At 53.4% G+C, this 26,784-nt stretch overlaps 1 protein-coding gene across 3 annotated transcripts in view; it reads left to right on the forward strand.

Moving 5' to 3' along the window:
- Positions 1-26,784, forward strand: part of SPECC1 (sperm antigen with calponin homology and coiled-coil domains 1) — an 85,654-nt gene that overhangs the window by 37,094 nt on the left and 21,776 nt on the right. For 2 of the 3 annotated variants that reach the window (XM_035139104.2, XM_035139105.2), the window contains 7 exons: positions 3,284-4,803; positions 7,964-8,171; positions 9,070-9,143; positions 10,152-10,333; positions 20,969-21,114; positions 22,394-22,494; positions 23,723-23,804. In XM_035139104.2, coding sequence (XP_034994995.1) covers positions 3,284-4,803; positions 7,964-8,171; positions 9,070-9,143; positions 10,152-10,333; positions 20,969-21,114; positions 22,394-22,494; positions 23,723-23,804 — 2,313 coding nt within the window. The other variant, XM_035139106.2, reaches the window with a different exon arrangement.

A 26,784-nucleotide genomic window follows, 5' to 3' on the forward strand; every position in this document is an offset into this window, starting at 1 on the left:
GACCCGATGGCATTTCCAGGCAGGACCAGAGAAATGCCCCCCCCCCCACTGGAAACCCCGAAGAGCTGCTGCCAGTCCACGTAGACAACACTGAGCATAGGCTCAGTGGTCTGACAGTATAAGGCAGCTTTCTGCTGAAGCTGGCTGTTTGTCCCAGGCCATGAGGGCTAGAAACTTGACTTGTTTTCCAGGGAAAGGGCTGCAGCTGAGTGGCAGAGTTCCAGGTTCAGTCCCTGTTGCCTCTCAGGCACAGCTGTGCCAAAGACTCCCTGGCGATCCGCTGCCAGTCAGTGCAGGCATCCCTGAGCTCAACAGTCTGACTTGGAATAAGGCAGCATAACATCTTCCTGTAGCCAGTATTGGTTTGATTTCATTTACTTTTGGAACGACTGCAGCCATGGCCCCGGGGCCAAAAACATCCCTGTGACACCAGTCCTTAAACTTGGCCCGGGACGTTGGGGTGGCCACCAGCAGGAACTCCTGGCAAGCCCGTTGGTGAAGGAAGGGCCTTGAACCCAGTTCCCCGAGACGCATCTCTTTCCCTCCTCCCTTTCGTTCCCCACTTGGAGTTTGGCAACCGACCGGGACCCTCACCAGAGCCACAAACGGGAACAGATGACTCAGGCCAATGAACAAACGTCCCTGGGGGTTTGGGCAAAGCCAGATTTCCTCCCGGCCCCATCAAATATGGCAGAAGGAAGCTGGGGGCCTTCAAGAGGGAGCGACGGGCTGCGCTGGCCTGGAGCAGGTTGGGCAGAAGTTTCCCGGATGAGGTCATGGAGGGCCGGCTGGTTGGAGCTGGACCCCGATCGGCCGCGAAAGCCGATCTGCTCCCCTTTGCCAAGCCAGGAATTCCTTTGCCACCTCCAGGCTGAAAGGCTTTCCATCCACACTTGTCCATACCGGGTTGCGGTGGAGGGAGGAGAAGCAATTGGTGGTGCTCTGTGTTCTTGGCTGGGTTTTTATTTGTTTGGAAAAAGCCAGGTGCACGCAACCACCTAATTAATGCAAGGAGGAAAACAGCTCTCTCTCTCTCTCTTGCTCTCGGTCGTTGTTTGCTTATTTATTTACACACACACACACACACACACACACACACACACACACACACACACCATAGCTGCCAAGTTTTCCCTTTTCTCACGAGGAAGCCTATTCAGCATAAGGGAAAATCCCTTTAAAAAAGGGATAATTTGGCAGCTATGACACACACACACATTTCCCCCCTTTTTACATTTCAGCAATGTATGCAAAATGCAAAATTGTAGTGTTGGCAGGGGACCCCTAGCGGTCATCTAGCCCAACCCCCTTGTGATGCAGAATAGTTTGGGTGGTGCTTGTTGTCCCCTTTCTGCCTGTGTGTGTGTGTGTAGAGAGAGAGAGAGAGAGAGAGAGAGAGAGAGAGAGAGAGAGAGAGAGAGAGAGAGAGAGAGAAACATGGAATCATAGAGTTGGAAGGCCCCTAGCGCTCATCTAGTCCAACCCTCCGCCATACAATCATCACAGCTAGTGACTCCCCTATGAAATAAGGTTTGGGACTTTTTAGTCCAGAGAGAAAGTGAGCAAGAGGCGACATATTTAAACCTACGGCACTTGCTCCGCCAGAAGGCAGGGATGGCCACCATCTTGGGTGGCTCTAAAGGAGGACGGGGCCAGGTCACGGAGAAGGAAAGGGCTATTGATGGCTAGTAGCCAGAATGGCTGCGCTCTGCCTCCACCGCCGGAGGCAGCCATGCTTCTGAATCCCTGTTGCTGGAAACTGCAGGAGGCGGGAGGGCTCTTGTGCTCGGATCCTGCTTGCAGGCTTCCCAGAAGAGAGGCAATGGGGTTGGCCACTGTGAAAACACTGTGCTGGACTTAGATGGGCTACTGGCCTGATCCAGCAGGCTTTTCTTGCGCTATTAGAACAGCGTACACTATAAAATATAAACTCTTCCCCTTTTTTTTGCTGGGATTTTTTGGGGAGGTGGCAGAACCGAGTGTGTGCCTGTCCCACTCGATTCTCAGCACCCGGCTTTTCAGAGCTGGGGGCGCCTTGTTGGGGGACTGCCCGGGAGACTCTCTCTCTCTCTGTTTCCTTTTGGCCGGATCTTTCCCTCCTCGCAGTTTCTGGCAAGAGAGCGCAGCTCGCGATCTCTCCGGGTCGCGGCCTGCCCTTGCATTCCATGCAGGGTGCCTGGGGCCTTTCCGCCAGCAGAGAGGCGGGCAGGCTCCCTCTGAAGGTCATCTCTGGGGTGGAGGGAAATGGCACCCGCCTCAAACGGAGCTTTTGTTCCGCCAGGCTTCGCTCCCCCAGTGGAAAGGTTGGCCCGCTGCCCCCCCCCCCCAGAGTTCGCGCTCACAATTGCTGTAGTGTGCAGGTGGAGGTTGGGGTGAGAGCCAGGGAAGGGAGTAGGTGAGGGCCAACCGCTGTCTTCTGCATCCCTCTCCACACTGGGCGGGGGGGGGGGCTGCCCCAGGAGTCGCAGATTCAGAGAAAAGTTTCGAGAAAAGGCAAGTCAGTGGATAAAACTATGCCCGGACGGAGATAGCGAAAAGTGTTTCTCCCTCTCTCGTAAAACTAGAACTCATATTCCAGTGCACAGCTAAACTATGGAACTCCCTGCCACAGGAGGCAGGGGTGGTCCCCAACTTGGATGTCTTTAAAACAGGATAAGAACATAGGAGAATATAAGAACTCGTGGGCATACAAAGAAGCTGATTGCTGGGAGATTCAGGGCAGAGGGAATTATTTTGTTGTTTGTTTATTACATTTGCATACCACCTTGTACTTCCAGGGAGCTTAAGGTGGTGTACCTGGTTCTCCTCTTTCCCATTTCACCCTCACAACAACCCTGTGAGGTAGGTTAGGCTAAGAGATGGCGACTGGCCCGAGGTCACCCACGGAGCTTCATGGTCGAGAGGGGATTCGAACGCTTGTCTCCCAGGTCCACGGCTTTAACCACACCGTCTGCACTAAAGTCATTCTTCGCCTAGTGTGTAGTTAAACTGCGGAACTCCCTCCCACTGGAGGCAGTGATAGCCGCCAACCTGGATGGCTTTAAAAGAGGAGGAGACAAATTCACGGAGGAGGAGAGGGCTATCAATGGCTACTACTAGCCCATGGTGTCTGTGCTCTGCCACCGCTATTGGAGGCAGCAATGCTTCGGAATCCCAGTTGCTGGGAACTGCAGGGGGGAGGGTGCGGCCCTGTGTTCGAATCCTGATGGTTGATTTCCCATCAAGCTCTTCTCAAGCCCTTATGCTCCAGGCGTTAACTGCCTTTCTATTCCTGCTCTCCCAGGTTCCATCCCGTCGGCAAAGCGTACTGGGATCCCAGCCCCGCGGGAGCTGTCGACTGCCCCGGGCAGAGAGAAGGCGGCCCTGAGACCCAGGAAGGCTCAGCCCAGCCCCACTTCCTCTGGGGCGCCGACGCCCACCAAGCACTCGCGCCCGGCCCCCAAGTGCAAGAATGAGGGGGACACCGGCGATAAGGCCACGCTGGAGTCGCAAGTCAAGGGGCTGCTGGCCGAGGCCAAGACGAAGGACTCCGAGATCACCAAGCTCCGGAGCGAGCTGAAGAAGCACCAGGACCGAGAATGGGTGCACTGCGAGCTGGACCACCCCGCAGGGGTGTCGCCAGCCGAGGGGGAGCCCCTAGTCCACACCCTCCAGGACCAGAACCGGGCTTTCCAGAGGGAGCTGGTGAGCCTCAGGGAGGAGAACCGCCTCTTGAGAGAGAAACTCAGCCGCCTGGAGCAGTCACCGCTGTCAGACACCCTGAGCAGCAGTGGGGGCTGCGGCAGCAGCCTTGCCACCCCCACCACGCAGGAGTCGAGCTTCGGCAGCCCCATGCAGCCCCCCGGGAACCTCCGCGCCAACGGCGGTGCCCCCCTGCGGAACTCGGGGTCGTCCAGCAGCGACGTCACCAAGGCGTCCCTGTCTCCGGACGCCTCGGACTTTGAGCACATCGTGGAGGCGCCGTCCAGGCCCCCGTCGTCGGGGAGCCACCCCTCCCAAGCCCCGCAGGACTCCCCCGCCGGGAGCTCCCCCAACAACGCCAGCGACCTCTCGGTGGCCTCGTTGACGGAGCGGATCCAGAGGATGGAGGAGAACCACCACTGCACGGCCGAGGAGCTGCAGGCCACCTTGCAGGAGCTCTCCGACCAGCAGCAGGTTGTGCAGGAGCTGACGGCCGAGAACGAGCGGCTGGCCGAGGAGAAGGCCCTGCTGGAGGGCTCCTTCCGGCAGCACCGCGAGAGAGCCGAGCAGCTCGGCCAGGAGAACGAGAAGCTGGCGGCCCTCCTGCAGGAGCGGCCGGCCGGCGACGATGGCAAGGCCAAGACCATCCAGGAGCTGGAGCAGCGTTGCGGGGAGCTGCAGGAGAAGGCCCAGTTTGAGCGGGAGAAGCTGCTCAACATCCAGCAGCAGCTGACCAGCAGTTTGCGCGGCCTGGAGAGGGAGCACCAGGAAGCCCAGGCGGCCACACGGGGCCTGCGGGAGGAGGCCGAGCGGCTGGGAGGCCTGCTGGAGGCGGAGAGGCAGGGCACAGCTGGCCTGGCCAGGGCCCTGGAGGACTGCAAGGTGGCCCTGGAGGGGCTGAGGATTGAAAACGGCTCGCTTCGGGCCCAGCTGGACAGTGCCAAGCAGAAGGCGGCGGACATGGACACCGTTGGGCGGGGCGGGGACCCCGGCGCCATGCAGGAGATGCTGAAGGGAGCCCGGGGGGAGAGGGACCAGCTGGAGCTGGCCTGCACGGAGCTCAGGCAGGAGCTGCTGAAGGCGCACAGCGAGGTGAAGACCCAGCAAGGGCAGCTGGCCAAGGTAAGGACTGCTGGGGACTGCTCAGTGGAACCTCCAGATACAGGGGAAGTCTATCCCTAAATGTCAGCTGCTGCAAAGCAACACCAGGGCTGCTTCCCACTGTGAGAGACCTAGTAAACCTGCCGGGCTTTTCTTGCTTTGGGTCGGTGCCCCCGGCTGTTGCACCAGAAGGTTGGTGGTTCGAGCCCACCCAGGGATGTTGGTGTGGGCAGGATTCTTCCATTGCAGGGGGGTTGGTCTAGATGACTCTTGGGGTCCCCTTCCAGCTCTGTGAGTCCATGGTATGATACGGTTTATCTACACGCTGCCTTAACCCCAAGGCTCCCAAAGCAGCGAGCAGCATTCATGGACAAGAATGCAAATGAAATATACAATAAAAGCGCAATATTTACAGCCATCGAAACAAAATTTTAAAAGCATCAAAATCTTGTAATCAGACAAGGTTTTCCTAGGCACTGTGCCCTGGAGGTCGCAGAAACCTTCCTTTCTAACTTGCTTCTTTGCAGGAGCGAAGAAGTCGACTGGATCACCTTTTTGGTGTTCCTTCCCTCAAACCCTGTTAGATGTTAATCCAGATCACTCAGCATACTGGCTTTCATAGCTCATGTGCAGAGAGATTTCTGCTCCCTCAGAGGGACTAGATCTGTTGCTTTCTGGAGTTTATCTCAGCTACGTAGCGGGACCCCATTTTCTCGTAGCAGATTTGCACCATTTGCAAGAGGTCAGCTGCTCTGATGCTAACAGGGAAAGGAAGGAGGACTCTGGTTCACTGCTTCCTGAATACTGAAAGTTCTGGACAGTGTGTGTAGCTTGGTCCCTCTTGCCCTGTATTATATACTTGTGAGGCAGTTTCCGCACAGGGCATTTACTGTGAAATAGCCACGCTCTGTTCTCTCCCTCTTTGTGGAGCCGTGAGCCAAACGGCTCTATTTGGTTTCTCCCTTTCCCCTTCGCAGCTCGTAAAATCTTCACTGTTTTGATTCAGTTACATAGAATAATAGAACTGTTGAGTTGGAAGGTACCCCAAGGATCATCTAGTCCCACCCTCTGCAATGCAGGAATATTTTGCCCAACATGGGGCTTGAACCGACAGCCCTGAGATTAAGAGCCTCATGCCCAAACAGATGCCTGTGGGAAGCCCAAGAGCCCTCTTCCCCTCCTGTGGTTTCCAGCTACTAATATTCAAGACTGCCTGATTAGGGAGGCAGAGCCAAGCCCTCGTGGCTAGCAGACCCTGACAGCATTAACCTCCATGAATCCACCTCCTCTTCTCTTAATGCCATCCAAGCTGGTGGCTATCACTGCCTCCTGTGGGAGGGAGTTCCACAGTTCAACAGCACCCAGAGAGCCACGAGTTAGCCACTCCTGGTACAAACAACACAGACACAGGCTGACCAGCGACCTGATTGAGTCTGAAGCCTCTCCTGTATATCCAGAATCTGGGCAACACAGAGAAACAAACTCCCTTCCCTGCAGAACTGCAGCTGTTTGGACATTTAGCTGAATGACCCTTTTCACCGCAGTTGCAGCAATTTCCTCCTTCAGCACTTTCCCCCCCTCCTGTCCCAGACAGATGGACCTCATTAGCAGCTTGGTGTTGTTTTTTTCTCCGAGAGAGACCAGGTGCTCTCGCTTTGCTCAGGGAAAGCGGGGAAAACACAATGGATGAGTGCATGTTAATTCTCTTGGCGAGTCTCGCACTCGTAACCCAAGCCTGCAATTAACCTTCGCTGCTGCCCTGCTTGGAAACCCCACCTCCCACAGTTTGGGAGCGGCCCGTGGGAAGAACTTTTGCCGGGACAGGGGGAGCCGGGATACCCTGCCAAAAGTCACCACCTGATTTACAGAGAAGTGGAAACTCTAGGTGTGTTTTTGGCCAAGGTTGGCGATGACCGCAGCAAGTGGGGAGGAGTGTATGGAAATCTGCAGAGAAGCTGATGCCGATTTAAAAATCGTTTAACTGGGGTTTTACTGCCAACGTTTTGTTTTGTTTTTTTTAAAAAAAACAATTCCACAGACATCCTAAGTTTCATCCTTTCCTTCCACTTAGATTTGGGGTTGTCACCACCTACATTCTGTTCAGAGTTGAAACTGGTGGACCCATTAACTTCTGTGGGCTTTCTCAGTAATGCTATTATCTCCAGAACCAGGTGTTCTCCTGTCATCCTCCGGATTTAGTTCAAAGCTCTCCTGATCACGTTCGCGAGACTCTTAGCAAGCACATTATTGTCAACCGCTGTGAGGTGCAAGCCCATCTCTTGCCAGAACTCCTCCTTCAAGGAAGCGGAGACCATGATCCAAGAAGCCAAACCCTTCCTGACGACTTCCAGTATTTCCCCCACTCTTCCTGGGACACAGCCTTTGACAGGAAGGAGCGACGGAAAGACCGTCTGCGTCCCAAGGCCCTTCGGTTACCTTCCCCATAGTCGCTTCCAACGCCTTGAAGGCCGTGTCTGGCAGTATCATTGGTGCCCACGTGAATCAGGAGGACGGGGTTGTGGTCAGTGGGCTTTATAAGACTTGGCAACTTCTTTCTCACATTGTGAGAAGACAGCACAACTCCCGGGACATCCTGTTCCCTCCGCCCACAGCTGCTTCTGTCCCCTACCCTCACCACAAATCTCTTCCACACGGTCTTCTGAGGTTGGCAACTTGCTGGCCCAAGATGAGGGCATGGAAACGATTTTGCAGCTCCACTAACACAGCCTGGTTCTGTCACACTCCTCCAGGGGTTCATCTCCTGCACTGAGCGAAGGACTTCCTTTTTTATGTCTCAAATCTTCCAGCTTCACTGGATGCCCATGAGTTCTGGTGTTGCAAGAGATTATTGCGGCCAGGCTACCCGTTCCTGTCCAGGAGCAGCTGGAGGTGGCTAGACCCCCCCCCCCCAATAAGACAGCAAACCCAGTTTATTGGGACAGGCATCATGGATATTGTTCTTCTCAATTATTATTATTATTAATTTAAATGGAAGCTGGTGGTCTCCGGGGAATTAAACACCGTGTGCTCTCCACCTGCACTTATCGGTGGCATCTTAGCATCGCACAGTGCAATAGTAGAATTGTAGAGTTGGAAGCGGCCCAAAGGGTCATCTAGTCCAGCCCTTTGCGACGCAGGGATCCTGGTGCGATTTCTCTCACGTTTCTCTTTCTCCGGCCAGATTGAGAAGGAGCGTGCTCAGCTGAAGGAGACGTGCGACCGTCAGGCGGACCAGCTCAGCCGAACCAACCTCAAGCTCCAGGAGAAGACGTCGGAGAACGAGGCCGAGATCAAGAACCTGAAGGAGACCATCTTTGAGCTGGAAGACCAGGTGGAGCAACACCGGGCGCTCAAACTGCACGACAACCAGATCATCAGCGATTTGGAGGGTAGGTGGGACCAAGGAAGGGGGAAGGATCCCACCCTCCAATGAAGAAATAAATTTCAAGTTAGTGCTGCCTGTTTGGGAATGGAGCAGAGGGAGGCACAGCATGCCTTTCTCTCTCCGCAACAACAAGTGAAGGATGTCGTCAGGCTGCTGTTGCAAGCAACAAATATCTGATAAGATGAATGGCAGAAGCCTTTTGCAGGGGCAGAAACAGGGTCCAAAAAGAGCCAGTTCTTGGTGTAGTGGTCAGAATTTCAGACTAGGGCAACCACGGTTCAAATCCCCTCTTGGACATGAAGCTCAGTGGGTGTGACTCTGGGCCAGTCACTGCGCCTCTAAGCCCAGCCTACCTCACAGGGTTGTTGTGGGGGGTTACATGAGGAGGAGAACAATGTGCACGCAGTCGTGAGCTCATTGGAGAAAAATGGGGGGATATAAAGGTAATAAAATAATAAGATGATGGCTGGATTGGGGCCAGCTGGCGTGCGAGATCGCCACCTGCTGGCGAAGCTGTTTTGCAAGCTGGGACAGAAGCAAATTAGCTAGGTTAGGGTTACGATCACTTAATTGGGGAGTAAGCCCCACTGTATATAGTAAAACTCAACTTTTGAGTAAATGTAGGGTTGCGCTGCCAAAGGTGTTCTGGGCATCAGCAAGTTTTTTTTAGTGTTTGGAATCTGAAGAAGGGTATTTTATTCCATGCTGTGCATTCTTTTAAAACTGCAAGCCGTTTTGGGGGTAGAAATCTGTGCCAGTCTGTGTTGATTATATTGAGTTAATGGGCCCAGAGGTCTGGCTTGGGATAAAGTACCTGCCCTGTGTTACCTAGGTAGCGTCTGCGGTGCCCCCACCTTCTCTGTCCTATCTCAGGAGACTCTTCCTACCTTCCCTGTTCCCAGGTAATCTACTGAAAATGGAAGTCCAGAAGACGGATTTGGAAAGGCAGCTGAAGACCCTGAACAAGCAGATGAAGGTGAGAAGGGAGCTCGGTGGCAGGACACCTGCCTTGCGTGCAGAAGGATCCGAGTTCAGTCCTTGACAGCATCCCCAGGTGGGGCAGGGAAGGATCCCTCACTCAGAACCACAAGGACTGGAACCCCGGCAGGTGTCCATCCGACCTCTGCTTAAAAGCCTCCAGCTTTAGAACAAACTCAGGCGTCATCAATACGGCTGTCGCATTTCCAAAACGTAGCACCTGCTAAAAACACTTCTGTTTCAACAAGCCTGTCCAAATGCTTTGAAAGTCAGTGTGATTTTAATCTGTTTTAGCGTTTTAACTTTTGTATGTTTTAAAGTAGGGACACGGGTGGCGCTGTGGTCTAAACCACTAAACCTTGGGCTTGCCGATCGGAAGGTTGGCAGTTCAAATTCCTGCCAACCTAGCAGTTCGAAAGCACATCAAAGTGCAAGTAGATAAATAGGTGGGAAGGTAAACGGTGTTTCCGTGTGCTGCTCTGGTTCACCAGAAGCAGCTTTGTCATGCTGGCCACATGACCCAGAAAAACTGTCTGCGGACAAACTTCGGCTCCCTCGGCCTGTAAAGCGAGATGAGCGCTGCTACCCCAGAGTCGTTTTGCGATTGGACTTAACTGTCAGGGGCCCCTTTACCTTTACCTTTTATGTTTTTAAAGTAGTGCGGTGAATTTGTCTCTATTTTAATGCTTTATCATTTTTAAACTCCTCTGAGGCTTTTTTAAAAAACAATCAAGCGGTGTTTGAATTTCATTAAATGAATAAGTAAGAGGAGGGTCTCTGCCTGAAGGAGCTTACAATCTAAGCCTGGGAAGAGGCTCCAAACCCCGGGGGGGGGTGTCCTTCTGCTGCCTCCCTCCCATGCAAACTGAGAGCGACTGCCTTGTTGTGCCAGTGTCCGCAAGAACTTACGCCAGCCGCCCTCCGACCTCCCTGCGGTGCTGGCCACTTTTGCCAGGCGAGTCTCAACCTCTCGCTTCCTCTCCTCTCCTCTCCCCTTCGACTCCAGGAGGACACGGCTGAGTGGCGCCGCTTCCAAGCCGACCTGCAGACGGCGGTGGTCGTGGCCAACGACATCAAGTGTGAGGCCCAGCAGGAGCTGCGGACGGTGAAGCGCCGGCTGCTGGAGGAGGAGGAGAAGAGCGCCAGGCTGCAGAAGGAGCTGGACGAGGCCCAGGGAGGGAGCACAAGGTGCGTGGGGCACAGGGCCAGTGGCTCTTTGTAGGGGTCGCAGGCACCCAGGGAAATTTGCACTCCCTTCGCTGTCCATGCTGTCGCACTCTTTCTCTGTGTGTCCCCTTTTCCAAGCAGGTTCCGTTGCATTTCCTTTTTTTTTTTGTATGCAAAGAGCCTGTCTTCCATGTATCGCATGTCGTCCGGGACCCTTTGAGAATCGCCTTTCCCTTTGGCTAGCAACGCTCTAAATTTACTTCAATGAACAGCGCCAGTTGGGGATGTTCAGGGCAGCTTTTACTCGCGCAGAACGAAGGTAGACTTCCAGGCCTGTACATTACATGGGCTTAGAGAGAGAGGCATCTCCTTCGCCTTTGCTTTGCCCATGCGTAGAAATGAAGGGATGCAGGTGGCGCTGTGGTCTAAACCACCGAGCCTCTTGGGCTTGCCGATCAGAAGGTCGGTGGTTCGAATCCGTGTGACGGGGTGAGCTCCCGTTGCTCTGTCCCGGCTCCTGCCAACCCAGCAGTTCAAAAGCACACCAGTGCAAGTAGATAAACAGGTACTGCTGCGGCAGGAAGGTAAACGGCATTTCTGTGCGCTCTGGTTTCTGTCACGGTGTCCCATTGCGCCAGAAGTGGTTTAGTCATGCTGGCCACATGACCCGGAAAGCTGTCTGTGGACAAACACCAGCTCCCTCGGCCTGAAAGCGAGATGAGCGTCGCAACCCCATAGTCGCCTTTGGACTCAACCGTCCAGGGGTCTTTTACCTTTTTAGAAATTAAGTCACATTTTCATAGGGAAAAGCACATGCCTGCTTCGGCAGCAAGAACAGGGTGCCTACACTCTATCAAACTGCCCCAAGGCTGAGTTTTTCCTGCACAAACACTCTGAGTAAGCAGATTCTCCTAACAATACCCTCCCACACTCCTTTTTTCCTTCCCTTCACATCCTTCTGCCTCCCACCTGGCCAAGAGGAGGAATGTAGAAATTTCTGCTTTTAATGAACCACACTTCCCCGTGTCGTCCCAACCAGGAACTGTTTATGAACTATACAGGCAACTCCCCATTTACATGTGGCTGCCAGGAGCCTGGCAGTGGGACCTCGAAATGAGGAGCACCCTGGAGAGTCCCAGTTCACAAGGAGACCCTCACCAGAGCCTGAAGAGGGTTTTGTTGAGGCTGCGCAGCCTTCCTGCTCAGCAAAGCCCCGCTGCCCCTCCGGCTCACGAGGAGACCCTCCCTAGACCCCCAAAGAGGACATTCTCTTTGGGCTCTTGTGAGCCAGAGGCTTGTTGAGGCTGCTCAGCTGATACACAAAGAAAGCTTTCCCGCCAATCACGTCTTGTTCCTTCTCATGCGCCTCACACTAAACCATGGTTTGACGGGCTCCACAGTCCAGAGGGTCTCTGCTCATGATCCGGAGTCCCACCTGTTCCTCCCGTCCCGCATATGCAAGCAAAATGCCCGTGGTTATGGCGACTGGGATGCGTGCAAAAGTGAGCAAGGGTTTCCAGTATACAAAACACCCTGAGGACGAACTTCCGTTTCCTGCAGGAACACATTTTTTTAAGGTTGTTCATTTGGTTAATTTGAAGAGCAAGCAGCAGCCAGGGGTCAGCTGGGGACCCTCTTCCTTTGCTGGCGGTGAAGGGGAACTTGCTCCTAAGGGAACCCGGGGGAGGGGGGGTCTCTGGTGAAGGGCAGGTTTATCTTCAGTTCTTCAACTGCGATTTCTTGGTCACACCAGCATGTGACAGAATGTTGGCAATTGACGTTTTTAGAGAGTGTGTGTGAAAGAGAGACTTATCTCTTTTCTACCTTGGGAGTCAGCTACATTTCATTCAAATGTGTTACTGGGGTGGGGTGCGTTGAAAGGGGACCTGACAGCTCTGTGAAGGCGAAGGTGAGGTCTTTTCAGTGGTGGTTCAGCCTGATTGGCTGCGTGGAACTTCCAGGATCGAAGGCAGTCTATCCTTCATTGCAGGTTTCTGAAGAGCACGCACAAAAGAGGGCTGCGGCCTTCAGCCCTTGTTTGCTCCGGTTTGTCTAGGCCAGGGTTTCTCAACTTTGGCCCCCCGCCTTTTGTGGGACCACAACTCCCGTCACCCCTGACCACGGGTCCTGTTAGCTAGGGACGATGGGAGTTGTAGTCCAACCACAGCCGATGACCCAAGTTTGAAAAACCCTGGCCTGGGCCTTTGGCTTGATCCAGCAGGTCTTAGAGTCATAGAATTGCAGCGTTCAAAGGAGCCCCAAGGGTCATCGAGTCCAACCCCTTGCAATGAAGGGGTCGCTGCTAAGCAGAAAACCGCAGCTGAAAGCAACCTGTTGCCCTTTCACACACGCACAGATAGGCACACACAACGGAAATGCAGTGTGTAAAATATCAACCCTAGTTGGAGGCACTCCTGTTCAGACCTGCTCCTTCTTCAGTGTTTCCAGGTCAGGAGATGCAGACGGACTGTTTTTCCTGCCGGGTCCATGAAAGCATGAGATGAGCGGGGAGGAACCCCGCCCCTCTAAAAAACAACAACCCTCAAGCCTAACCTGGTTCTCCCAAAGGGCGTGTTTTTTGTTGAAGGAGTCTCGCTTTATCAACCCGCCTCTCTGTCTGTTTTACTCTGTGTTCTCCCCCCCTTTCCCCGCCTCTGTCCAGCTTCCTTGTCGTATCGCAAATTTGATTGCCAGCAACGCCGAAACCACCCTGATTCTGCTGAGTTTTTTTAGTCTGTAACATTATTCATTACGTGTTGCAGTGGGTCTGCCCCCCCCTTTTGTGGGGGCACATCAGCCTACTGCATCTCTGGGCGTGTGTTGGAGGGGACAGTTATTTGTCCTCCGCAGATAGCGATACAGCTAGACCTCTTAAAGCCAAGGAAACTTCAGCTCTGCGGACGGACTTGGCGGTGCAAATTTGCATAATTTATTTTGCATCATTTGCATAATTATGGAGTGAAGAGAGGTATGAAGGCTCTGAACCTTCTTTCCTCTGACCCGCTCGGTGCGCTTTCAAGAATATCTCTGCCCATCCATAAGGACTAGCCGCTTGCTTTCTCTTTTTGTAAAGGAAGGCTGAGGTCCTCAGTCTACACAGCCTGTCCTGGCCCCCCAAAACCAGCCTCCGGCACCTCGAAGGCACTGGAGGATGCTGCCTTGCCACCAGCGTCAGGGAAAAACTGAGCTACTACTCCTGTCGGCCTCTCGGGGGGGGGGGTCATCATTGTGCCCTTCGCCCCAGGCAGCAAATTGCCTGTCCTTCCAGCTTGGAGTGCTTGCCCTTTGATTTCCTTCCGACTTCTTTCCAACAACAACAACAACACCAGCCCCCTTTTCTCTCTGCCACTTTCACTATCACATTCCCTTTTGTTCCTGGAGAGGATACAGAGCGCAAACCCCCCAAGGACTCCAAAGCGCACATGAACTGAAGGTAAGAGGTTCTCTGGCAGTGCAAAGGGCAAAAAAACCCCCACCCCTCATGCCTGCTCCCAGCCCTAATAACCCTCTTCCTTCCCACATTTTTTTTGCTCTTTGCACATGCCCCGAAGGCTGTGTTGTGCTTTAACAATTTTATTTTTATTTGTTTGCTTTCGTTGCTTTTTTAACCTCCCTTTCTCTCTTCTAGAGTCCAGCTTTGCGCTCTGTGTGTGTACTAAAGCCCCCTCGTCCGCTGGTGTCTCCCCCTCACGTCCCGTTCCATGTGTGTTGCGGCTATCCCGTCTTGCAGAGGCTTGAGAAGGCTGCCGGGCTCTCGTTTTTAACGGTCGCTCCCGAAAACGGGGGGCGGGGAGAGGGGAGCCCCCTTGTTTAACCCCCCCGTCTCCCTCTTGATCATTAGCCTTGGGGGTTTGGCGGATGCCAGCCCTCCCGGGTAAGGAGACAGTTTCGGAGGGGCCGGTCTGGAGCGGAGAAGAGGTTTGTTCCGCAGGCGTGATTGGGTTCAACAGTGGTGTAGGTTATTATTTACTATTATTAATATATACTCGAGTATAAGCCGAGGCACCTAATTTTACCTCAAAAAAACTGGGAAAACGTATTGACTCGAGTATAAGCCGAAGGTGGGAAATGCAGCAGCTACTGGTAAATTTCAAAAATAAAAATAAATACCATCCTCTGCGTTTCCCAGATGTCGGCGGCGGGGTGGGGGGAGAAGCAGCGAGGAAGGATCCCTTCCTCACTGCTTCTCCCTCCCCGCCACCTCACACAGAGCAGGCATAGGATGGAGAGGCGCAGAGCTTCTCCGAACCCCCGGTCCTGTGCCTTTCTCCGCCGCCGCCCGCCTCGCTCGAATATAACCCGAGGGCGGCTTTTTCAGCACATTTTTGGTGCTGAAAAAGTAGGCTTATACTTGAGGGTATATATGGTATATTTGTCATGTAACTTTCACCCGAAGGCCCAGGGGTGCCTTAAAAGCAATTTAAAACAACTCGCAGCCATAAAAATAAGCTGACATCTCACGTGTCAATAGCCAGAGCTAAAGAGGCATGTCTTTGGCATTCCCCGAAGGTGCCACCTCTGTGGGGAAGGAGTTCCCCAGCTTGGGGGCCATCCCAGAGAAGGCCTCGCTGAGGGTGGAGGAACTACCGTGAGGGCCGCCTCTGCCAAGAGGGTCTGTAGGGAAAGAGGCCGTCTATCAAGATATTTGGGGTCTGAGTCCTTTAGGCCTTTAAACACCAATGGATAAAGGCCTAAAAACTCTGGGCAGAGTCAAAGGATCTTATTTTGGCAGGAGTCTTGACCATTGTAGGTGGTGATGAGAACCTTTCCAAGGAGAGCCTGGAACTTGACAATTAAAAAATGTTCAAAATTCAGGGAGGGAGGTTGTGTGTATTCTGTCTCAGCAATCCATACAACCCCCCTGCATGGTAGGTCATGTGAACTGGTGAAAAATGGGCCTCAGGCCCCCTTGCAAAGATCAAAGTTCTTAGTCAACAGCAGCAAATCGTTGCTCCCACCTGCCTCTGATTTCCCATAAATGGTCTGAAAAGGGGCTGTGGGATGAAGACCATCCCCCCCGCCCCAGTTTGCAAGCACTTCCCAGCCTGGTCGCCTGGAGAATGATTCCCCTTGCCACAGGCGACTCCCAGTTCCCGTCAGGCAACAGGGTCTGACCATCAGGGACAATGGGAGCTGGACGCAGAATGCGTGGGCCTCCTGGACATTGTTGGACTCCAGTTCCCATCATCCCTGACCATTGGGCATGCTGGCTGGGGCTGGTGGAAGGAGGGAGTCCACTGGCATCCCATCCTCGATAGAGGCAATGCTGCGTGAGCTTGATGCTCCAGTGGCCTGGCTCAGTATACGTTTTCAGGTGTGAGGGGATTCAATTCATCCATTTTTGGGGGACTCTGCCTCCTGTCAGCACCCCTTAAAGCCCACCTTTGGTCTCCCTTTCTCTTTCCACAGATCTCTGATCCCAGTCAATTAGCCGGGCCCTGGATGAAACACACAGCCATGCGAGGGGTTCAGGACCGCCACACTCCTCCTTGAAAACATGGGTGAAGAATACTGGGTTTTAACCTGGGAAAGAAATATCTGAGCACTTGAAACAAAATGATTTCCTGGCATTTTCTCCAGACCGTCATTCCTACGTGTTCTCTGTTCTTTTTTCCTCTCTGAAACCTAACTTTTAAAAGGGGGAGATTTATTCTCTCTGAAGGCTACGTGGAAGCAATATGTGAGAAGCTGAAGTTTCGGGGTTGCTGCAGGCCCTCAATTTTGCAATCTGATGCTTCAGGTTTTTTTAAAAAACAACCCAGCTCTGGGCATGGGAAAGAGCCGGTAATCTGCACACTTGAGGTTCTCCGCTGAGAACGACCTGCCACCGCACATACCTCTTTGTTCTGGGTTTGCCACAGCAACTGTCCACACGGAGCACGGAGCAAATGTCCATTTGGTGGGGCTGAGCGTTGCCCATCCATCACCCGGCGGTCTTCACCTGCCTGGATGCTTCCTCAATGTCCAGCAACAGGGACCAGCCACTAGGTGGCAGCACACGACTTGAAACCCAGAAACCCATTTGCTGTTCTGCATACCACTTGCTGCTACTTTCCCTGAGATCTGAAGGCAGGATAGAAGAAAGGGCAGGTGGCAATGAGGGTCGAGCGAGGATGCCCTCGGTAGCTGCACTACAGAGCCGTCTTCTTGCGCCCCCACTTCTCTTCCCCCCCCCTTTGCAAACTTGGAAGCTGCTTGAATTCTCCTGACTTGCAGGGGGGGCTGTGGGTCTCTTTCTCTCCAACTTGAAGCTACCCTTTTGGATTACAAGAATGCTTTGAAAACGTTGGGCTTGCATCGCTGACGTTTCAGCCCGGGAAATGGCTCCTTCCCCCCCCCCCAGACCAAAAGCGCCAAGATCCCGGGAGCCCACGACCCTGCAGGGAGTCCTCTCTACAGAGCCGGCAGAAGGGTGGTCCCATCTATCCCTTGTGGAGGCAATCAGAAGTCCACATTTTGTTTTATTTTACTCCTCAGAATCTTTACTCAGGGGAAGTCTGTGGCATGACCGACGCTCATTCTGAAATGCCCTGAAGTGCTGTTTTTGCGTTCTCGCAGAACAGTTGCTGAGAAATTTGCACAAGTAGACTTTTGAGGGCCGGCAGCGGCCAGCCTCTGAGCCAAATCTGGATCGGTGCCATTTAGCCCTCCAGCCCGAGAGATGTAAGAAAGAGCATGGATGAACAGTGTCTTCACTCGTTACTATTTTCACAGGGGTCCTTGGCTTGTTTCATCCCGCTGCCTTGTCATTGTACCCCCTCCCACAAGTCCCTGGGAGGTAGAATATTGTGAAATTCCTTTCCAGCCGGTTTCTTATAAGAAGTGCTGTTTCACTTGAAGAACTGACCCTGGATTCGCTTCTTTCCTTTTCTCTTCCCGTCGCATTTTCCTTTTGTGCCGCGACAGTGTGCCTGCCGGACAGGGAATCCTCTCACCTTGATTGTATGTAAGCCACTCGGCTTTTGGGCTGAGGAGCAGGTTGCAAATGCTCTAGATCAATAACAGCAAGGGGAGGGAAACTTCCAGCCTCGCACCCCTCATCATGCCCTTGTGTAGTTTTGCAGAAGGCACTGGGGTGGTGGGCTCCACTGGGATCCCAGCAGGTCTCTGTTGAGATTGTGCCACACATAAAAACTTCAGACACTTTGCTTGATCAGAGGCGCTGAGGTCAAGCCTGGAGGCCCACCACCTCCTCTCACAGGTGGTGGGGACACCCAGAAGTGCACCCGCCGTGGGGCAGATCCCACTTGCAGACACTGGCGTGCAATTCAGGAATGCTCTGTGATTGGACCACTTGACTTCCATACTTGTAAACATGCTTGAACCGGTAATGACGACAATTTGCTGAGCCACGTGTATGTATGTCTGTGTGTAAGAGAGGGAGGGAGAATAATATTTCAACAGACCTGTACAAAACTGCAAATAAATCTGCGACTGGCAGCCAGGTGTCCTTCTCTGCCTCTTCTCTCTGTACCTTTGTCGGTTTAAAATACCCGCTGCGCCTTCCTTAAACGTAGATGTGATCACAGCGAATCTCCTGTCTGTGTGTGTGTGTGTGTAGATTTCTACCTGGCGAGCACATCCACACAGGTAATGCTGGCTAGCTGCGTGGTAAGACTGCACCGCTGTTTACGTGAAGCCTCCAGCTCCTGAGGCAGTCTACCTCTGAAGACCATTGGCTGGGGAGCAACGGTGAGAGGCAGGCCTTGCCTCCAAGTCCCGTGTCTCTGTGTTTTCCAGAAGGCACTGTGGGAAACGGGGTCCTGGAATAGACAGACCATTTGTCACATCTGCTGGAGGGAAGCTTCTGTTCTATGTGAGCACCTGCTCTTTTTTTGCAGTATGCATGCAGAATAGCCACCTGTGTGTTCATGCCCAGTAGCCCTTCGCACCCAGTAAAAGGGTTTTGGGGTCACAGCAAAGCCTTCTCCAACCTGATGAGCTCCAGATATTTTGGTCCACACAACTCCTATCCGCCCCAGGTCCGGACATGGCCACTTGGGCTGGGGGTAATAGGAGGTGTCGTCCGAAACAGGGCTGTGTCAGCTGGGGTTGGTGGGAGCTGGAGTCCAAAACATCTGGAAAAGCAAAGGCCATCGTAGCAGATTGGTGTTTAGCCGGCCTCCTCCTCGGGAAATGCTTAAAAACAACTTGGTCCTCATTTTATCATCACGGGGTTGGGCTGGATTTTCTGTTGGGTCCCTCTCAATGGTACAATTCTGTCATTCCCCACCTGAGCAAACCCCGTGCCATTGTGGCCCCCAAGGCCCCCTTCTCCTCTGGTCTGGTGCATGCAGAATAGCCACCTGTGTGTTCATGCCCAGTAGCCCTTCGCACCCAGTAAAAGGGTTTTGGGGTCACAGCAAAGCCTTCTCCAACCTGAGCAAACCCCGTGCCATTGTGGCCCCCAAGGCCCCCTTCTCCTCTGGTCTGGTGCACCAGCCCCAAGGGGCAAATGCTGGCTGGGAACCCCCCCCCCCCCGGTCCTCATTCCCCTGCTCTGCTGCCCTCCTGCAGAATCCGGCCTCTGCTTGGCCTTTTGTGCCCTGTTTTTTTTAAAAAAAACCCCAGCCCAGCTGCTGCCCCTCTTATTCAGGAGCCGGAAGCACACCACTCCAGTCTGCTAAAAAGCGAAATTGAAAAAATCCAAGTGGATGTGTCTTCTTCCTAAACTCTGTTCTTTCCACACCCTGTATTGGATCAGGCCAGGACTGGGGTGATATGTCCCCAGGGGACTTTTTGCCCCTCTCACCGCTCTCCCCTTCCCTTTGGCACAAAATCCGGGCACTTGGTGAGGGGGCAGGTCAGGCTGTGTTCACCAGGAGACAGTGCCTCCCTTGAGCTGTGAGCAAGGCTCCCCCACCTTGGCCCTGCCGTTCATTGCCCCTGCTTCCCAGGGGCTCTTGTGCTGCAGAGAGAAGGCCGGGATGCCAAAAGGGGGGGGGGAGAGAGAGAACCCCCTCCCATGTACATCTCCCCCCCACCAAAGTATTCAGTGCCTATTAATAGCCCAGCCAAAGCCACGCAGCTGTTTGGGAATGGACTGGGTGCCAGGGGGAGGGAAAAAAGAATGGATCTCATGAGGCTCGGAGGAGAAAAGAGAAGCTCATTCAGCGCAGAATCTGATGGTCTTTCATCCGTCTCTTGTGCCTGTTGTCATCCCCCCCCCTTTCCTGCATCCACATAAATGGCGAGTCATTGCATTGCAGGTGGCGAGCCAAATTTAAAAGCATCAATAGCAAAGCAACCACTGCAGCCATGAGTCTCAAAAACTGACCACCCCAAAAGGCCGCACGGCCCTAAGTTCGTTGGTTTTCAAGGGGTACCATAATAATTATACTTCTCGTTATGTTAAGCCTGGATAAGTCGCTTGGGTAACAGGGTGGCAGAACAGCTGGTCCTGGCTCCTGCACCTCTTAGAAAATAGCGTAAAATGCACTTTCCAATATCTCAAGGGCTGTCGCTTGAAATACAGGGCAATCTTGTTTTCTCCTGCTCTGGAGGGGGGGGGGACCCAAACCCAAGTTCCAAGAAAGGAGTTCTGACTAAACAGCAGGAAGAACTTTCTGACAGCAAGAGCTGTTCAACTGTGGAACGGTCTCCCTTGGAAGGTGGTGGACTCTCCTTCCTGTCATGCAATGATCTAGTTGCAGAGATGCCCTCTTATCAGGAAGTCCATTCTCCACAGTGTGGGAATCGGGCACCTCCTAACCTTTGGAACTCTCTTCCGTCGCATAATCAAGCAGGTAGACCTTGGCTCTCCAATCCTGCTTTGGCGGTAAATGTTCCTTTGCTGGCAGCAAATTATAAAGCTGTGGGAGAAATCCTGCAAGAAATAATGATAATACTTAGCTTTTGCATTATCTCTTGTCATCCTTAGCGTTATTCGACAGCGCTTTTACATTATTTCTGTCATCTTTGTCATTATTTTATAGCATTTTTACTTTATCTCTGTCCTCATTATTCTGCATTGCTTTTACATTATCTTTGTCCTCCTTACAGCGGGTCAGTGTTGGTATAAGGATCTTGTCAATTTTGGTCTTTTTTCCTCCTCCTTCAGTTCATTCTGCCTCACTCCTGCGTTCGTTTTTCCCCCCAAATCCTCATGAAAACGCTTCATCGTTTTTAGGGAATATTTCTCCCAATAACTTTTTGTATTTGCAAGCAATTCCCCCCTCACGTAATGCATTTTTGTATGCTGTTTTCACTCGGACACACGAGTGGGGAACCTTTGGCGCCCTGATGTTGCTGCGCTGCAACTCCCAGCAGCTCCAGCAAGCATGGCCAATGTCAGTGATGGGAGTTCTAGTTCAGCAAGATCTGGAGGGCCAAAGGTTCCCCACACCTCGTTGGGTTTTTTTACCCCATTTTGAAGAACTGAATCACAAAATCCAGAGACGTGCAGCTTTCTAAGGACAGCTGCACATTTGTTTACCACGTTGTTTCAGGATTGCGAGGGGGTTGGGCTAGATGACCTTTGGGGGACCCCTTCCAACTGTACAAACCGATGATTCCAGGAAGTGGGAAGGAGGTTAAAATGCAGGCAAACACAGGCAAAATCCCAGGGCCAGGACTGTTTCACATCCACCCCACCAGGGACTCATGCAGATCGAGAGGATTCCTCCCTCTCACCTTCCTCTCATCTCTTCCTTCCAGGCCAGCCATCGAGGTGATGGACACAGTCGAGGCGGATCCCACCAGCCGCTGGCAGGGGGTCTCCGTCAGCCGCGCGTCACCAACTCCCCCCGAGTCCCTGGCTACTGTCAAATCGTTGATCAAGTCGTTCGACTTGGGGTGCCCAGGTAAAAAACCCCAAAATGCCATGGAGCTGAGGGTCTCTTATTTCTCTGACAAAACGTCTTCTTTCGCGCCCCCCCCCCAGCTCTCATTCGTATTTCCTGTTTGGATTTGTTTGCAAATGCTTTTATACATGCACCATCTCTTGAAATGCCAGGGCTCTCTGCAGCAATATGCATGCAGCAAAACAGCAATTTAAAACAGTGGGAAATGGCGATAAAAAAGCAGGGCTAATCAGGAGGGGAGACTCCTGCAGTTGTTGGTGGGCTTCCCATACTGGGCATCTGGTTGGCCACTGGGAGAACAGGGTGCTGGGCTAGAGGGGGCCCCTTTGGCCGGATCCAGCAGGCCGGCTGTTTTGATGCCGTAGATGGAACCCGGGACCTCCATGCCAACAGATGCTGAGCTGCAACCCTTCCTACATATGCCGAGTCAAACCTTACGTTTTAGACTGAGTGCTGCTGGATCAGACCAGCTTCGCTGCTTCCAACAGGGGACAGCCAGTTGCCTCTGGGAATCCCGCAGTCAGGCATCACAGGGCTTCCGGGGTGGCTTGAAAAGGGGTTGGGCAAATCCATGCCTAAGTACAAGGATGTTGATGGCCTACTAGCCACTGGACGCCCCTGAATACCACTAATTGGGAATCACAAGCAGGCAGAGCGCTGTTTGAACTCAGGTCCTGCTTAAAGGCTGCCCATTGGGGCACCTAGTTGGCCTGTGTGAGGACAGGTTATGCTGACCCAGGTAGGCCCCGTTCGGCCTGACCCAGCAGCCAGACGCTTCCTGCAGCCATTTATAACACACCGCCTTCCATTAGACCTCACTTACCCTCACTGATGGCAGCATGTATCCCTAGGCCTAGCTGGCACCTAATTGGCCACATTGAGGACAGGATACTGGCCTAGATGGGCCCTCTTGGGCCTGATTTATATCGGGCGTCCATTTATATCTTGCTGTCCTCACTCTCCATCTGACTTCACTTGCCGTCAGTGATGGCAGCGTGCAGCCAAATCCAGTTAGCCACCATGAGAGCTGGATGCTGGCCCAGAAGGGGCCTCCTTTGGCCTGATCCAGCAGCTGCCATTTATGTCACACTGCCCTCGCTTTCCATTAGACCTCACTTGCCATCAGCGACGGCAGCATGCAACCAACACCAGCACCTCGTCAGCCACAGTGAGAACCGGATCCTGGACTCGGCGGGTCGCCTTTTGGCCTGACCCAGCAGCCAGCCTGTTCCTCTGCCCTTCCACAAAGGCCAACCGGCTGCTTTCTCTTCCCTCGCAGGTGGTCCGGGGCAAAGCGTTCCTGTCCACAAGGTCTCCCGGAGCCCCCTCAGCGGCATCCCCACCAGGACAGCTCCAGCCGCTGCCGTCTCGCCCATCCAGGTACGGAAGAAGCAGCCCCCCTCCCTTCCTTTGCAGAAGAGGTATTTGGGTGCTGGGCGGACTTCAGGGAGCCATTTATGGCAGGGGAAGAGAGAGATTGGGCGGAGGGGGGGGGAGGTTCAGCACGTCGCCACCAGGAAGGGGAAATGGATCTGTTTGTTTCTTTTCTGCAAAGGCACCAAATACCGGCAGATCAAAGCGGAGCCCTTGGTGGGCCCCAGCGAAACGCCCCCCCCCAATCTGACCTCCTCTCGGAATCCAGCAGCGGATGTCACTTTTGGTGCCGTCTTCAAAATAATAACAACGATCTGGTTTTGATCTCCCCCCGCCCTGCTCCCGAGAGACCTAATAAACAATAAATGCCTAGGGCGTGGGCGGTGATGGGGAGGGCAGGGGGCCAAAAACTTGGGGCGTGTGCAGAGAGATATGCAGAAGTTGGAAAAGAGAGAGCCAGGTCAAGCCGAAGTCCCCTCTGTTCAAAGGGACCTAAAGAGTCATCTAGTCCAACCCCCTGAAATTGAGGGTGGATTCAGTTTTCAACTCTGAATCTATTTCCAGTCTAACCTTTTTCAAAAATCCTCCCACCCACAAGGTTTTAAAAAAAGTTTTAAACATTTGCCTCCCTTCCCTGTTCCTTCGGGTTTGTTTCTTCAATTGAGTTTTTTACGGACTCAGGCAGATAAATGGCCTGAGTTGTGTCCCTTCCCCTAAAAAATAAAGCGAGATTCCCGTCCTCCTGGTTCTGAGTTAAAGTTTAGCAGAGTTTCTTTAGGTTTAGCTGATAATGAAGGGAAAGATTAATCGGACCCCAGGTATAAGGTATAAGCTGCCTTATACCGAGTCAGGCCATTGATCCATCCAGCTCAGTATTGCCTGCACTGACTGGCAGCAGCCTTCCAGGGTTTCAGACGGGGAGTCTCTTTCCCAGCCCTTGCCCAGAGTTGCCGGGGATCGAACCTGCGGCACTGTCTTCATCTAACGCAAATTCTCTACACTAAAAAGCCCCAAATGCCACACACATACCCCTGGGGGCATATTCTCCCCCACCTCGCGATTCAGAGCAGAATCTGCCTGGGGGAAATTGGCTGAATGTGTCTTGACAGCAACCAGATGGGAGCTTCCTTCTCCTGGGGGGTACACACACACCTTCTGTCTTTGCAGATGTATGGTTTAACCAGCCGTGTAACCAGCTAAATTCTGTGGTCGTTTCTCTCTGTTTTGGTTGCAGAGACACTCCACCTTCAGCAGCCCAAAGCCCCCTGGGAAGGCATTTTCCAAGCACGCTGATCTTCCAGAGCTTCCCTTGGCAGGTGAGTTGTAAGAACAGCAAGCAAGGCCTTCTGGATGCAACACACCCACCTTCTAAAATCAGGTGCTGCCAGGAGCCAGTTCCCCACCAACCTACCTTCAACCAGCCCCAATTGCCCTGCCTTTGTACTCGCAAGCAGCTCAGCATTCTATCTCAGCATTCCCCCTTGCAGAACCCATCAGGGAGGAGGATGCCGGGTGCAAAATGAGAACCAATTGCCTTTACCTGCCATTGGTTCTGGCGCCACCTACTGTACGGCTCCCTGCTTTCCACCCTACCAGCCCCAGGAAGCACCAGCTAGAACAGAGGGGCCGACTTCCTTAGTTGTTACTGTGTGTGTGTGTGTGTGTGTGTGTGTGTGTCCCCCTCCTGCCACTGAGATGGGCGGCTGATTTTGAGCCTGACATGATCAGGGGCATTTAGACTCCCTCCCAGCACAGTTCCTTCCTCTTTCTCGGCGCTTTCCCTCCCTCGGTGCCCGTCGGGCAGAAGGATGAATCACAGCCAGCCAATTTCCCAGGCTGCATGTAGGGGGGGGGGAGGTGGTCTGCTTCCCTACCCCCGGCGCCTCCTGGCTCCTTTAAAGAGAACAGCAATAGCCCGTGGGGTTCGTCAACGCTCTGACAGCAGCCTCAGCTCCCCTTGTCCAAAGACATTTGAATCCCATGCGTCGTGTGGGTGTCTTCTGCTGAAAAGAGCATCGGCCTCAAAAGGCACCGGCGGCGCAAAGGCCGGCCGACCACACACTCTTTTGTAACGCTGGGATTTAGGGGGACAGCAAACGAGGCCGAATGTTGGAAGACTCAGGGCAGATAGAAGAAAAGTCATTCTTCAGACAGAACATGCAGTCGTTGAACTATGGAACTCTCTTTCGCAGGAGGCATTGACAGACACCAGCTTGGATGGCTTTGTTTTCCCCCTTCTCTCACACAGGCATATTTTTGAGAAACATGCGGGGGATTACAGCCTCCCCCCCCCACAGGGGTTATGTTTCGGACCCCCATGTAAAGTGTTCCACCCGCCCCCATTCTGCCCTATTAGTGACGTTTTAGGGTCACTTTTGGGTTCGGCGCCGTGTGTGTATACGCGATCGCATGCAGATTATTCGGTGCCTGTCTTCAAGTTCAGGGCAGGACTGGCAGACTTCCAGTTTGCAGGAACTCCTATTTTACTTAGACTCCCCCCAAATGGCTACTGTATGTTCTACCTTCACTCTTGGAGCCATTTGTTGTTGTTTAGTCGTTCAGTCGTGTCCGACTCTTCGTGACCCCATGGACCATAGCACGCCAGGCACTCCTGTCTTGCACTGCTTCCCTCAGCTTCACAATCTGTCCTTCCAGGGAGCACTCAGGGCTAATTTCCTTCAGAATGGATAGGTTTGATCTTCTTGCAGTCCATGGGACTCTCAAGAGTCTCCTCCAGCACCATAATTCAAAAGCATCAATTCTTCTTGGAGCCATTACTGCCTCTAAATCCCAGTTGCTGGGAGTCACCAGAGTGGGGAGAGTGCTGTTGTGCTCAGGCCCTGCTTGCGGGGGCTGCTCCTTGTGGGTGTCCGGTTTCTCCCACTCGACGCAGCTATGCCCACCAACCAGGGTGGCTCTAAGAGAGGTTTAGAATCATCGAATCGCAAATTCACAGAGGAGGATGAAGCTGTGGCTGGCTGCTAGCGGAGATGGCGATGTGCTCCCTCCACTCTTGGAGGCAGTATACTGGGGAATCGCAAGCCAGGAGGGAGTTCCTGCTGCACTCAGGCTCAGGTTCTGGGGATTCCCGCTGTGGCATCTGGTTGGCCATCGTGGACTAAATGGGCCTCCTTTGCCCACTGCTCTTGTGACATCGTTCTTCTGCTCGTGGTTCTTACACTGACCTACACACACAACCAGCCCACCTATGTCAGTATTGTCCACTTCCCCTCTGCCCCTTGTCCAACGGCATTGGCAGCAACCAATCCCTCCAGCGGGTCTCCACACGCCCAGTTTTTCTCGGGATGGTGTTGGTTGCTTTTTAGAGAAGCAGCTTTTTAAAATGAGGAGCCAAAGACCCAGGGCGGCGGGGGGGTGGGGGGTGGGGGGAGGAACGTGCCTGGCTCTACGTGCAGGGGAGACTTTTTTTCTCAGAGCTGCCGCGAGGGTCATTAAAAAGGGTGCCGTTTCCTGGATCTTCCTGCAGTTGCAGAACAGCCATTACCTTAATTGAGCAGATAGTCAGACACAGCAGAGGAGAGGGAGACCGCAGGCGTCTCCTTGCTGCAGCCGTGGAGTAAATGGCCTGGGAGGATCTGAGCCAGGGATCTCTCGGGTGGGGGGGGGGCAGAGGTGTGGGGGGGGGACTCCTGTTTACTGGAACAGCCATAAGACAGCAGGATGCGTGACGTCATTTTGTTAAGTCCGCTAATGATCCTCAATAGATCCTTCCTGTATTGCAAACTCAAGCCCCCCTCCCCCCCCCCGGGCCTGAACATTGCGTGGTCTTCACTTCCCTTGGTGCAAGGCGAGCCACCGCCACTGGCACCCGTCAGGTGTTCTGCGCTACAACTTCCATCAGACCCCAGCCAGCACGGCAAAAAGTGTGTGTGTGAGAGAGAGCTTACAGCTAAGTTTTGCAGCAGCAGAAGAAAATATTTCTCTGTGTTTACTTCTTTGCTGCAGAAAAGGGGTTATCTCTGAGCAGGAAAAGGCAAGCTTGGGTTCGCACATGGGGAGGCCCTTGGAGAGTGTTTGCTCTATGCGCCCAAGCCCTGAGTGGCGGCGGCTGTTTGGAGGGAGACCCTCCTCTTTGAGATGGTGGTGGTGGTATGTGTGGGTGGGTGAAGGGGAGAGGTGTATTCTCACAAGAGAGTCCCGAAATCAGCTCATAGAATCACAGAACTGTAGAGTGGGAAGGGTCCTCTAGCGGCCCAACCCCCTGCAAGACAGGAATCACAAAGAACCCCCAACAGGTGGCCCTCTGCTTAAACAAGGAAGGAGAGCCCTACCCCC

The sequence above is a fragment of the Zootoca vivipara genome, chromosome 15 (assembly GCF_963506605.1).
Source record: "Zootoca vivipara chromosome 15, rZooViv1.1, whole genome shotgun sequence".
NCBI lineage: Eukaryota > Metazoa > Chordata > Lepidosauria > Squamata > Lacertidae > Zootoca > Zootoca vivipara.